This window comes from Prunus mume, linkage group LG3 (assembly GCF_029339155.1).
Source record: "Prunus mume cultivar Tortuosa linkage group LG3, ASM2933915v1, whole genome shotgun sequence".
In the NCBI taxonomy this organism is placed as follows: domain Eukaryota; kingdom Viridiplantae; phylum Streptophyta; class Magnoliopsida; order Rosales; family Rosaceae; genus Prunus; species Prunus mume.
Window position 1 is genome coordinate 16,752,343 of NC_142700.1, and position 14,116 is coordinate 16,766,458.

Consider the following 14,116-nt stretch of genomic DNA (forward strand, 5'->3'; position numbering starts at 1 on the left):
TTAGGGACAAACTGAATCCCGAGCATAGATTAATCCCACCATTCTAATGTGGAAACCCCTTGTAGTATTTACCCAAAAAAAATGAATAGTTAATGAAAACAATATTATAAGTCTAGAAAACATAATCACATGTTGTTAAATGAACTGTGTGCTCTTAAAATTTGGATTTATTAGTGTGAGTTGATGAAATGATGATACCACTACCTAATTCTACTTTTAAAGCATCATTTATTGCTTATTCCATTAAAAGCTTTCTCACAACATCACACGTCGTTTTTGGTTGCATAAAGTGGTACCCTCGTAATAAAGTGCTAGTTAAATAATGAGAGACTAGTTTCATGTGGTAGACAATAATTACAATGGTTGTACAAGTGGAATGTGGTTTCAATAAAAATAAAGTTTGCACCCAAAATCTTCCACGATTGGAAAATTAATTTTAGCAGTTACCAGAATTATACGTTAGTTTGTCAATTATTCCATCAATTTGGGGGTTAATTTGTCCATTCAAGTTGGGACTTGTTTTAACACACTTTTACCATTGACCCCAGTCCCCTACAATAAAATTTTCCACATCCTTTGAAGCAAGGAAAATGCTACCTTGCTCAAGCTACCCAAATTATGCGGAGTAGAGTCTTTGAATTTGTTGTAGATTTGAATTCAATTCTTCTTAATTTTTAGACGCTCTCTCCTTTTGTGAGTCTCAAAGAAAAACTCCAAAGAAGGGGGCGGAGGAAGAAGCTTCATTGCCCCTCCTTTCTCCTTGTCTTTTTCTTTTGGGTTAGTAAATAAGTTTATCTAATTAAGTTTTTTTCTTTTTTTTTTTTAAAGTTCCTCTTAACTTTCTCTCATAACTTAATTTTGCAAAATTTCAAGTTTTTTTTTTTTTTTTTGAAGGAAGAATTTCAAGTCTTTATTAATTTTCCTTGTCAATGTAGCATTTTATTGGTCACCTCGTCAGCATTTTCATAGATACATAGCTATATTGTTTGCACCCTAACCTTGTGACTTTGAGTTTACCAAAGATCTCTGGTACATAACTGTGACAGAATTGTATATTAGTTCGCACCCTAATGGGACTCAAAATCAAATTGAAAATTCATAAGGCAAAGTGAAACATGACCGAATGATAGGATTTTGCTAAAGTTTCCCTTAGTAACTTGTATATTATATTTTTTTTTTTGCATTATTTCTAATTTTTAGTGTATATGTGATGGCAAATCCTAAGGCAAACTCCCAAAAAATCCTACAAAAGTATTTATGAAACAGGCGAGCAAGTTTCCTTTAAAACTTTTCCCACTTTTAGAGTAACTCCAATAGAAGATGTAAATTTTAAGATTTCTTGATCCACAAGCTCATCAACCCAATACTTTTTTTTTTATGTTGTGTACCCTTTAATCTATTATATGATAATAAAGTTCAAATATTGTTAAGAATGTTTCATATATTCACAACCTACTTTTAAATTGATTCCATTATAACTGCAAAGGATTTTAGTGAGTTCTACAATACAATAAAGGCTAGACTTTTTACCACAAGTAACTATTGTACTATTTCAAACACATCATTTTCATCTTTATTATGTCAAGTCGAGTAATGTCATCCCAATCTTCTTATGCTGCAAAAAAGATTGGTGATGACTTGTATCGAATTGAAAGTTTTTACACGAAAATAATGTAATTAACATAACATTAATTAAGTATCAGACTCATCACAAATATATATGATCTTAGCTATTTATGTGAGCCGAACTTGAGAACTCCTCTAATTAAGTAGAACATAGACAAATATTACTATACCAAATTTTAGTTAGTATTAGTGGAAAGGTTTAGGCTACTAAACTATAAGCAATGGCACAATTTCAAATTGGAAGGAATGCAATGTCAAAATTTGACAAGAACTAGTCCTCCAACCAATCTGAAGCACCTTGAACAAAGTGTGTAGAGTGGCAGCACGCACTTTTAAGCAAGTAGAGCAAATTTTCAGTCATCGTTGTGATTGAAAGAGATTTGCCGTAACCTAGTGCGCATTGCCACTACAAATTTTCTTTTCCCGCTTGTAATGGATTCATGGATTCGTTTGTCATTTCACTCAGTTTACCTTTTTCAATTTTTACTTTTTCCACTTTATTTGATCAACAGTTGTAGATGATTTTATATCCATATTATTGTTATTATTATTATTATATAAATCCACTATGATCGGAGACATGTAATACGGTCCCACATAATATGAAATCATGAAGCTAAATTTTCCTAAGTCGGCCCCACAAATCGAAGATCATTCATGCACTTCAATAGGGAAGCTGGGGAGAAATTTTATTCTTTTCAATGGAACTAGGGGAGAAATTTGAAAGTTTTTTACTTGGCCCAAGTACTAAAGAAAGTTCACAAACTTGGTAATTTAGCTTATTTTTCCCAAACGATACGAATATATTTATAAAAAGGGTGAATTGGTGATTTGCTATTTGAATTTATACCTAATTTTTTATTCTTTTTTTTTTCAGAAAATTAAAGATATGAACTTCTTTTTTTTGCCAATTTCCCCATTGACGTCTAAATCATCAACATTTCATCCAATTTTCTGTTAAATCAATAAAAATAAATTTATTTTTTAAACAAATTAAAGAAAAAGAGATAAAGAAAAAAAAAATACCTATCACCATTCAGTAACCCATCCCCCCCTCCCTCCCCACCGTCATTGTCTCCCTTTCGCAATGCACCCTCAGACCACGACCACCTTTACCCATTGGCCTCCCTCTTAGCAGCCCACCCTCCCACAACCACCACCTCACAACCATCTCTCTTCTCTCTCTCTCTCTCTCTCTCTCTCTCTCTCTCTCTCTTCCCCCAAACCCCAGCTCAAGCCCCAACCCACAAAGTTACCCACCTTACCACAACTTGCTTGCACTTGGTGCGGTTTTCGCCCAAATAGATATGGTTTTTTTATGTTCAAATCTGTGCATCTGGGTTTTTTTTTTGTTCAAATAGATGGTGGTGGTGGTTTTGGTGTTGTTGTATGGGATGTGTTCGATCTTTGGGTGCAATGAGGGCATAGAGAGAAGTCAAGGGAGAGAGAATGGGTGGTGGTGTGATTTGTGAAGAGGACATGGGAGGCTGGGATTTGGGGAAGAAGAGCTTGGAGAGAGATATATATATATATATATATATATATGAATAATGCTACTCTTACCACATTTGTATACCACATTTCTATACCTTATATGGCAGCCGAGGTGGACAGCCACATCAATTAAAATTATTTAATATATATATTTTTTATGATTTATTCTAGTATTTGTTTTTCTAATTGTCTTAATTAAAATACACTTCATTGATTTAATTGATGTGGCATATAATATGGTCATGCCACATCATATGGTATAGAAATGTGTGATAAAAATATGGTAAATGTAGCATTACTCATATATATATATATATTACTTTATTGTTTTAATTATTATTTCAAATGTTAAATTAATTTTATTTTATTTTAACATGAAAACAACCAATTTGCCCTCATATTTAATGGTAAACTGGATGAAATGTTGAGGATTTAGATTGGTGAAAAAAAAATGTTCATATCCTTAATTTTCTAAAAATAAATAGATAAAAGGATAGGGAGTAAATAGAAAGCTAGGTACAAATTCAGGCGACAAATCACCAGTTAAGCCTTATAAAAAAGTGGCACTAGAAATCTTAGCCCCATTTCTCCCAAAAAAACACTATAGAGCCATTTTTACTTTGAGGGGAGAGAAAGCCACTGATCTTCCTCCCTTCTCCCCTCCTCCCTTCCCCTCTCTTCCCCCAATTTTCAGAGACAAAAGGTTTCCTCTATTTGTCTTCATTTTGTTATGATTTTCCTTTACTCATCATAGGCGAATGTGTCTCGGCATTGGATCTCCACCTGCATTTAAGTGTTGGATCTCTACCACCATACTTTTTGCAGTTTCTTCATGTTTGGAATAAGTCGTCGAGACTCTTTGGGTTTTTTGTAGTTTTCACCTATCATTTTGTGAGAGTTTTCACCTCTCCTTTGTGAAAGTTTTCCACCTATCTTCTGTGAGAGTTTTATTTGTATTATTATGGCTTGGTTTTTTCAAGCTTTATCTATTTTTTGTTGTTATGAGTCTGGACTCTTAGTTAGGATACCTATGCCAGAGTTTCTTTGATCCTACGTGATTGTTAGTGGATGAACCCTATGTTGTCTCAATTTTGATGTCTGATCGCTCTATTATTGTAATGGCCCTTTGTGACTAGTTGCTTTTTTTGCTGAATTATGAATGCAATCCCAGAATTTCTGAAGAAAAAAACTACTATTATACTATGCTAAGCTAACCACTCTTTTGAACCCATTCCACAATGTCATCTCATGATTTGAACTATTCATTTGTTAGGTATTCATTCAAAGATAAAAATGCAAAAAATTATCCAAGATTGACAACATATGGTCATCTAAAATGTTATTAAATAAATAGACATTTACTAACAATGTTTGATTTGGCTAATTTTTTTTGGGTAGCGAATGTTCATTGAATGATTACCTAAAAAATAAACGGTTTAGATCATGATATGACATATTAGAGTGGATCCAAATGAGTGGTTAATTTACTGATTGAGCGCTTGAGCCGTCCTATTATAATTGTTGTTGAAAGTGACTCTTCAATGCTTTCATATCGTGGATGCAATTAATAACATATCTGGACAACACTTTCCCAATGAATATGCTCAAGTTTTGTTTAATTAGCTTTAACGTTCTATGTTTTGGTAAATTTTTATGACGGCCAATTTATTGTCTTACATGTAAGGCCACCTCACAGCCCAATTTGCCAGGGCAAGAGGCCCCCTAGCGGGTTTGGACCTCCAGCGAAGGAGAGAGCTCGGCAAGCCCAAAGGTAGTTCTTGCGGCTGGCACAGCACCGCGTTAGTGGTGACGTCAAGCGACGTCGTGAGCAAAAAAAGAGCATTTTTAAATAAAAAATACCAAAAATTATGGATGTTTTCCCTATAAATACATACCAATTTTATTTACTTTTCACACCAAATCCTCATACAAACTCTTCTCCTTCCAATATTTGAAAATTGTAATCATTTTTTTTCTTGCATTTGTAAATTGTTTATATTTTCTTCCATATTTATTTTTTCTTGCATAATCATTTTATTTCTTGCATTTCTACATTGTTTATATTTTGTTGCATAGTCTTTTTTTTTCTTGCCCTTACCCTAGCCTTTTGGAGTGGAACAGAAAGGGCAAAGCCACTATTCACATGAATAGTGGCAGCCCTTGCTTTGCCTTAGCCTTAGCCTTAGCCTTTTGGGGTGGACATGCTCTAAGGCGGTCATCATACATCATTTGTGTCAATGATAGTTTGTGGTTTGATAGCCTTTGATATAATTCAAGACACTTTCTTAGAGGATCCTAGCATTTCAAGTTCTTTAATATTTTCAACTGGTCCAATTTTTGACTGGGAGCGAAGTGTTTTTTTTTTTTTTGTAAATATCTTCTCTACCACATAAAAAGCACAATAAAAGTGTTACTTTTTTGTGTTAATTTTTTTTTCTTCATAAATTTCTATTTTTGTTTAAGAATATTTTTCATCCGAGTCAATTAAGGGTGGTCAATAAAAATATTCTCTTTTTGTTAATTGGATGTACTTTAATGAGGTGAAATCACCAATATTAAAGTCAAAATGAGAAAAGAAAAGTTTGATAATTCGTCACGCGTGTATTTTGACTAGTTCTAAATTTAAGGATGATATTACTCTTTTTTTTTATCTTTTTTTTTTGTGTGTGTTGAAAATAAGCGATAGTATATTATTGATGAACAAAACAACTATGTGCCGAATATGGGTAAATCTTCTCCAGTGACCAAATACATCAACATGTTGAATTGATTTGTAGAGAATCACGCACAACCTAAACAATCACTAAATCCCTGATCCAGCAACCAGAAGCACATGTATTCATACATACAATACAAATATGTCGCGCAATGGTAGAAATGGCAAATACGTATCGAAAGCCAAAAATAAAAAATAGATAAAAATCCTAAATAAAAAATAAATTGCACAAACTCCTACAAAGTTTTTGAAAATTATTAGTTTAAAACAAAACTAAGAAACATGACCACCACTCCACATCTTTCGGGTAACCCGAAGAAAATCATAGCATCATACAGACTAAACCCGTAGTCTCGCACTAGCTAAACCCAAACCAAACGCAACTAGACATATTTCCCTCTTTAGAGCTCCAAACTAAGTTGAAGGGAGCCAAGTCCTTGTGTATATGGGCCAAAATGCGGTGACTATATCATGACGACTACTTCCACGTCACAAAATAAACTAACAATCTTGAGGGAAAAAGAAAGAGAGGAGAAAAGAAGGGATGAAAGGAGTGGGGAGGACGTAGGGAAGGGGGCCACCAGACCCTATAAGGGGCAGCGGCTAAGATTTTTTTCATGTTACTCAAGTATAAATTTTGAGAAGTATAGTAAAAGTTTAGGAAAAGTTTTTTGTAATTTTCTACTAGAAAGATTTTTATTTTATTTTATTTAAAAAAGAAAAGAAAAAACTGTCGTTGAGTTTTGAACTGCACGACACGAGCCTACAACAAAGTAAACAGCAAATTAAACTGAACTGAAACCCTCGATCTTTCCCTCTCTTTTCCGAGGTTTTCCTCTTCTCCTTGGCTCTTTCGCCGTCTTCAATGCAGAAACTGAGAAAAGCAGTGAGCGAGATCGCCTACGCTCAGAACCACGCTAAGCTCACTCATCTTCAACTCTCTCTGATCCCTGTCCTCCGCTTCGCCTCCTCTCTCTACAAGCTCGCTCTCTCTCTCCGCCGCTCTCTCTACCATTCTGGCGTCTTCAGAAAGCACCGGTAATATCTCTCCTCCGATCTCCACTTCATTCTTTCTCTTCTGTCTGGCTGCTCGGAAAATAAAACAGAACAATTGTGGACCTTGGCTGAATTGAGACCGTTACCGCTAGAGGCCATGAGTCGAATTCAGTTGTGCTATATCAATTTTAACGCGATCTCTTGACTTTTATTGCATTTCTCATATTTTCTGAGAAACCAAACGGTAGCGTTTGTCTGTAGGTATTGTTTAGAAGTTTTAGCTCAACTGGTTCAAGCCCAAATCATGCCAATTTAGATGGAATCGATGCAGAGCTCTTGCTTGAAATGATTCTGTATAATTATTTTCTTATTTTAGCTTTAATTAAGAAGAAATTATTGAATTGGAAGGTTGCCGGTGCCAGTGATCAGTGTTGGGAATTTGACATGGGGAGGCAATGGGAAAACTCCGATGGCAGAGTTCATTGCTCGCTTTTTAGCTGATTCAGGAATTTCACCTCTCATTCTTACTAGGGTACTTTTACTTTATTTAATTTTCTTTTGTATATTGTTTAACATTTATCGATCTTCATGTTTGATTTAAAGTGTCCATGAAATTTCAAGTGATATTTCCGTTGGCAGGGTTATGCTGGTGGGGATGAAGCCAAAATGCTTCGTAGGCATTTACTTGGAAGGCCTGTAAAGATTGGTGTGGGTGCAAAACGGGCAGCTGTTGCTGCTCGATTTTTTGAAAGATATGGTTATGTTGATCCTAGCTCTACAAATAAACGCTCTGATGGACTGTGCATTGAACCGAAAGTGGGGGGTCATCTTAGTTCAGAAACAATTGGTGCTGTAATTCTTGACGATGGAATGCAGGTATAATTGTATACTTTATCCTTATTTCTTTCCTCTTTTCCCTCCATTTTGGGGACTTAGGATGCACTTTCTATCATTTAAGTCTTTACCAAGTAGTGGTATGTGATCTTTGAGTGTAACTTAGACAATGTTCTATATCCTTAATGTGGGATAGCAAAGGAAAGGGTGATTTTGTGGTTATTAGTAGAGTAGTTTAGGGGACATGGCAAATTGGCCTGAATCAAAATTTAACATGTTGTTGAGATGTTTTAAAATGTAGAGCTTCTTGTTGTCTGCCAATCTTTTTCCCTTTTTCTTAAGTTTGTATATGTGTTTTGGGTGCTAGTCTGCCACTCCATCAATTGGTGACCTAGAGGATCTGTGATCCCACTCCTTCATGCTCATTGAGGTGCTATTCTTTTACTTTATTTTATAAATATGTGGAAGACAGCACTGGAGCTTGCAGCGTGACCTAGAGATTGTAATGGTTAACGGATTAACACTATGGGGCAACTGTCACTTAATCCCACGTGGACCATTAAGGGAGCCTTTGAATGCGCTTAGACGGGCAGATGTTGTTGTACTCCATCATGCAGATTTGGTATATAAACTGATCTTTACTTTTTTTTTTCCCTTAAAAAAAGTGGGTTAAGGATTTTGTCTCAGCCCTTGTGTATGTTAGCCAGTGGAAGTCTGTAATTGACACAAAAGTTTATGCTTGCGAATCTCACAGGTTTCAGAACAAAATCTCAAAGATATTGACTTGATGCTACAACAAGTTAATAAATCTCTTCCTATTTTCTTCACTAAAATGGATCCCTGTTATTTCTTTGACGTGGGAAATGTCAACTCCAGAAAACCTCTGAGGGATTTGTCTAACAGCATTGTATTATGTGTTTCTGCCATTGGTTCATCAAATGCATTTGTGAAGGGAGTTGAGAAGGTATTATACTCTTGGCCACCTCTCCTTTGTTGAAAGCAGATACATATATAAATATATTTGTGTGTGTGCATCTGTTGTGCAATTAATTTTCAAATATATGCAAAGCAGATACATACGTAAACATATTTGTGTGTGTGTCTGCTGTGCAATTAATTTTCAAATTTGCTTCTTGGAGATGCTAAGAAACTTCATACGTGTCGTTTTCTGGTCCGGTGACAAATTCTGTGGGCACCACTTATTTCTTTACTACTTAGCTTGTTTCTCCTGTCTGTGCATCCATCTCTAAATTGAATTGAACTTGCTGCAGATAGGAGCATTCTATGTTGATCGCCTTGAATTCAGTGATCATCACATATTTCAGGCCAAGGTACCACTTAATCTTTCGCTTCTTTGACATGAGATTCTTGTCATGTGCAGTGTCTTTTTTTGAACCAAATGATGGGGCAGACACCTTTATATTTTAATATGCTTACTGCATAAGTAAAATGTAAAATACATGTGGGGCTTCTAGCTTACGTGGTAGAGCCCTTATCCCTTTACATTCACGGCCCTTTCGCTTCCCCAAATGAGAAACAAGATGTAAAACTTGTTTTTATCTGCGATTATTATAATCTCGTCAATTTAAGTAATTTCAATCTGCTGATCAAACACAAGTATATGGCGTGCAAAGCTACATTAAAACGGAATATAACCCCCGGGTTAGCTAAATGTTGATCTAGATGGTAATATCTCAAGCTTTGTAATTTTGTGGCAAATGTAGGATATTGAGATGATCAGGAGGAGACTAAGAGAGCTGGAGGACACGTTTGGGCACAAGCCAGTTGTTATAGTCACGGAAAAGGTGAGTAGCATATCAGTCCTTTTCTTTTCTTTCGTAAGACCTTTTCTTAAATAATTTTCTTGGTTAGTTTAGGTTTTTGGGGCGCTGGCCAGATCTGTGGGAGGGATGCCTGCCCTTTGAATTGAATTGATGTAGAGCGTCCTGACTTCCTCATTTCATTATTTCTTTCTTTGATATAAATTTCATGCTGTCAGGATTACGATCGAGACCCAGAGATTTTTAAGCACTTGGATCCTTATGAAGTTTTGGCACTCTGTTCGGAATTGAAGATCATACCTCACAGAGAATGCACTGAAGATGCCTTCAAAAAGTTATTGAAAGATGAATTACAAGGTACAGACAGAAATTAAGGTTTGCTCAGTTACATGGCAAAACTGACAAACATATATTAAAAAATACATCTGTAGAAAGGATAACCTAACAAGCATGCCATGAAACATTATTGGTTAATATATCCGATCTTATAGTTGTAAGTTACTGTTTCTTCAATTCTTTAAGATAGTCTTGATTGTCCACCAACACCTACAGAGGTTAACAAAGAATGGTTCTGTAAGCTTGTGTTAAATATCTATATATATATATATATATATATGTATATATATATATATATGAACTATGCAATCGAAGGAGGTTTTACCGTTTGAAAGCCATCTGTGTCAAGGGATGCAGTGATTTTGGTTTTGGTTTTTGGGATTGGACCCGGTGGACGAATTAATTTCCCTCCAAGTTCCTTGGTAACCAGTTCAACAGCTGCTGCGCTCTTGTACACGTCATTAGTGCCAATAGCAACCTTGAAATACAATTTAGGATTAACTATACTTTAGTACCTGGAGGTTTAGTGTCAGTATTGAAATGGGCCCCAAGGTTTCATTTTAATCAATTTCGCACCAACATTTGAAATATTACCATTTACACCAACCGTTACATTGGTGTCAAAGTCAAACGTTAATCGCCGACGTGGCAGTTGTGGGACCCACCTCATAACCAAATAGTAGTTAGAAAGAGACGAAATGAAGGGCAATTTCGGAAAAAAATAATAAAAAACTCTTTAAAAATATTATTAAATTAAAAAAAATTTAAAAAAGAAAAAATCCCTACTTTCTCTCTCTCCTCCTATCTCCCTCCCTCTCTCTGTCCAGAACTTGAAAACCTAACAGACCCAAGAGCTCAAAATCCTCCAACAGACCTAAGAGCTCAAAGACTCAACCTTCCACTGCCTCCGCCGCCTCTACTCACTTTCACTCCGAGTCCTATCAAGAGGGATGAGCGCTAAGGCTCGAAAAATTTGGGGCGGTTGTGGGTTCTGGCGGGCTAAGAACTTGGTGACGAAGACGATGGCTTGGCCTTGACGAAGAGGGTGGTGTGGCCTTGGCAACGAAGACGAAGATGACGAATCTAGTGTGGGGCTCGTCGGATCTGGAGAGAGGGAGGTTGGCTAGTGTTAGGGTGAGGTTGGGTTTTATATTTTGAGGGCAAAGGGTGGGGCTGGATCTATGGTTGGGGTGGGAATGGGTGTTGGGTTTGGAGGAGTTGGGCAGAGCGGAAGGTAGAGGTCATTTATGTCGAGGCTGGGGTTTGGCTGTCTCTCTGTGAACCTCTTCCTCTCTCTCTCTCTCTCTGCCCCCTCTCTTTCTCTGTCTTTGTCTGTCTCTGTCACTCTCTATCTTAGTTTATGAACTCGCAACAAGGGGTTTGGTCGGCAAAGCTATGAACTCACGAAGAAGTAGGCATGGGTGCCTTGATAAAATTTTTGGAAGCGAGATGAGGACATTTTCCCTTTTGTTTGGTTGGAGAAAGTTTATGGATGGTGGGCGATGGCTAGTGGTAGTCGGTGGAAGGTGGTTTTTGGCGATGGCTAGGAGGTGGTCGGAGATGGGTCGAAGATGTGAGTTGGGTTTTCAAGTTCTGGGCAGAGAGAGGAAGGGAGATAGAAGGAGAGAGAGAGAGAGAGAGAGAGAGAGAGAGAGCGAGAGAGAGAAAGTAGGGATTTTTTCTTTTGTTTTTAAAAATCTAATTTAATAATATTTTAAAAGAGTTTTTTATTTTATTTTTCTGAAATTGCCATTCATTTCGTCTCTTTCTAACTGTTTGCTTATGAGGTGAGTCCCACGATTACGTCGTGATTAACATTGACTTTGTGGTCAATATAAACACTGAAATTGGTAATATTTGAAAATGTTGAGTCGAAATTGATTAAAATGAAACCTTGGGGCCTATTTCGATACTGACACTAAACCTCCAGGTACTAAAGTGTAGTTAATCCTACAATTTATTTAAGAAGATTAGAAAATATAAATAAATGAACAAGGACTTCAAATTGAGTCATGGTCAACGAAACCCTGGGCACAAACAAAAAGATAGGGAATTTTTATTTTATTTTATTATCTTTCTGCTCACCTGTGCATATCCATTTCCTCTGGTATACTGGGTCACGTTATAATTGTATTTCAACTCGATAATAGTCGTCTCAGTAAAATTGGATCCATAACCCAACATAGCTATAGTATACTGCACCACAAGAAGCAGAAAAAAACAAAAGAAAGAAGAAAGATTAAAAATAAGATTTTTTTCCGGTTAGAAGATGCATTAAGTTCGAATTCCCGGTTCTTATATTATATATATATTTTTTTAAAAAATTTACCTGCTGTTCAGTAGCGTTAAACTTGGGATGTAGTAGGTTCATCCCCAAGGACTACATCAAATATGAGAATAATTAAGAAAAGTTACTATAACTTATTATGAATAAAAACAAAGATTTCTAATAAGAAAGTGGACAGACCTTATTGTAGAACTCAATAGAGCGATCAATGTCAAACACATTAATGCAGATTTGGCAAAGTGGTTCTGGAGTTGGCGGCCTCTGGATGAGCTCGAAACTGTAGCCATTGGGATCCTTCACAAAGGCGAAGATGGAAGTCCCGCCTTCTGTGAGTGGCCTTGGTTCGCGAGTGATGACTCCTCCATTGGCTCGAATTTTTTCTACTGTATTATAAATCTGAAGATAAACCGAAAACAAAAGTGTTACCAAATTAACGATCACTATTTCTGAATGTTTAAAAATGTCAAGGGCACGAAATTGTAAATAGAGTGATACTCACATCTTGAGTTGTGATTCCAAAATGATCGAAGGCTGTTCCAACGTCTAAATTGTCCATTGCATTGTCTGTGAATTAGGATAGCAAAAAGAAGATTTACAAGCATACTTTTAGGGTTTCTTATGGTTAACATTTAGAGGATTTACAAGCATACTTTTAAGATTTCTTTTGGATTAAGATGATAAAGTTTTGGAGTGAAGAAATTATATAACATACGGTAGGATGTGAGGCCTAGCACAAAATTAGTCTCTTGAGGTCCAAACCCAACAACTGCATTTGAGTATTTTTCTTCTGGGAAATCTTTTCTACTCAACACTTTCATCCCAAAAAATTCCGTGTAAAACCTATAAATATTATAAGAACAAATCAGTTAAAGTCCTCCATTAATGTATAAGATAAGGCCTAAAACAAATTTACATGCAATTAGATTTTGCCAAAGCACGTACTTAATGGTGTGATCAAGATCACTAACTCTGATATTGGCACGCAGGAAACGACGACTATCTTTTTTCACCCATTCTAACCCATCCTCACGGGGTACTGTGTGAGCTGCGATACTTGATCCTATCTGATTAACATGATGTTTAATTAATAATAATATTAATGTGTGATTAAGTCACATGATTAACAATTCTTTGCTTAGTTACAGAAGATATAACATTGGGCATGGATCTTAACAAAGAGAGGAACAAAAGAATAAAACATACCGACTGCTCGTGCTTGGTCTCCACCATCTTTATAAACTTCCGATTTTCTTTTTTTGTTGGAATATAATTTTCTATATCCGAGATAATATGTTTGTCTCCAATTTATAGATCTTTGGGCTCTCTGACAAGAAGCAAAAATGGACAAAAATGCCCTTATTTATTTTTAGATTTCCTAAGGAATCCAATACATTTGTATGTCTTTGATTTGAAAGTTGAGTGGTTTTTTTATTTTTTGAAAAGTTTTGCTTTTTCCAAAAGTGAAATTTTTTTTATGTCTAAAACCTAAAAAACCTTTTTGTTTGGTGAAAGGTATTTCTGACTGGTCTTTCTGACTTTTCTTAGATAAGTTTTGTGGCTGCCGTCGATACAACGAATCCAAGAAAGAAAAAGGTCTTTCTCAGACAAGTTTTGTGGCTATGTATTTTTAAGGAGCTGATTTTTGACTTTTCTTAGATTTATTTGAATATGTATGCAGAGAATTATTAAAATGGAACCTTCTTTTATAAACAGAAAAAAAAAAAAGTTTAGGTATCAGACAAAATATCATTTATTTTCTGTATATAAGAAAGGATTGAAAAAAAAATCAAGAACTGAAGAACTAAGAAGAACCATTTAGGGGGTGTATTCAATTAGGATTGTATACGATTTTGAAAGTTTTTTTTTTTAAGTGACATATTTTCTAGAATTGTATAACTCCTATGGGTTTTATCCGGATTTTTTTAATAAACTTGTATAGGCTTTTATTATAGACTTCCATACTTCGGTATGAACTTTTGTTATAGATTCAGATATATTTCCATAGACTTCCCAATATTATTTTCTTTTATCACTCTTTCTTCCCAA

At 35.6% G+C, this 14,116-nt stretch overlaps 2 protein-coding genes across 2 annotated transcripts; one reads left to right on the forward strand and one right to left on the reverse strand.

Moving 5' to 3' along the window:
* Positions 1-6,603: 6,603 nt before the first annotated feature.
* On the forward strand, positions 6,604-9,948 carry LOC103326438 (putative tetraacyldisaccharide 4'-kinase, mitochondrial). Its single transcript, XM_008228658.3, has 8 exons — positions 6,604-6,874; positions 7,241-7,364; positions 7,472-7,708; positions 8,139-8,288; positions 8,421-8,630; positions 8,938-8,997; positions 9,391-9,471; positions 9,666-9,948. Exons 1-8 carry the CDS (start codon positions 6,702-6,704, stop codon positions 9,819-9,821), a joined length of 1,191 nt encoding a protein of 396 aa, XP_008226880.2. The 5' UTR covers positions 6,604-6,701; the 3' UTR covers positions 9,822-9,948.
* Positions 9,770-13,330, reverse strand: LOC103326437 (lactoylglutathione lyase GLX1-like). Its single transcript, XM_008228655.3, has 9 exons — positions 13,274-13,330; positions 13,013-13,134; positions 12,783-12,910; positions 12,570-12,634; positions 12,251-12,466; positions 12,113-12,163; positions 11,869-11,979; positions 10,109-10,261; positions 9,770-9,993 (listed from the first exon to the last, which is right to left on the reverse strand). Exons 1-9 carry the CDS (start codon positions 13,298-13,300, stop codon positions 9,946-9,948), a joined length of 921 nt encoding a protein of 306 aa, XP_008226877.2. The 5' UTR covers positions 13,301-13,330; the 3' UTR covers positions 9,770-9,945.
* Between the last annotated feature and the right edge of the window lie 786 nt (positions 13,331-14,116).

Excerpts from the sequence above, each read along its gene's own strand:
- LOC103326438 (XM_008228658.3), top strand. The coding sequence starts at position 6,702 with ATGCAGAAACTGAGAAAAGCAGTGAGCGAGATCGCCTACGCTCAGAAC. Across the intron at positions 8,289-8,420 it reads TACTCCATCATGCAGATTTG|GTTTCAGAACAAAATCTCAA; the intron begins GTATATAAACTG and ends CGAATCTCACAG. Across the intron at positions 8,998-9,390 it reads ATCACATATTTCAGGCCAAG|GATATTGAGATGATCAGGAG; the intron begins GTACCACTTAAT and ends TGGCAAATGTAG.
- LOC103326437 (XM_008228655.3), bottom strand. The coding sequence starts at position 13,300 with ATGGTGGAGACCAAGCACGAGCAGTCG. Across the intron at positions 11,980-12,112 it reads TTAACGCTACTGAACAGCAG|TATACTATAGCTATGTTGGG; the intron begins GTAAATTTTTTA and ends CTTGTGGTGCAG. Across the intron at positions 9,994-10,108 it reads ACACAGATGGCTTTCAAACG|GTGTTGGTGGACAATCAAGA; the intron begins GTAAAACCTCCT and ends TAACCTCTGTAG.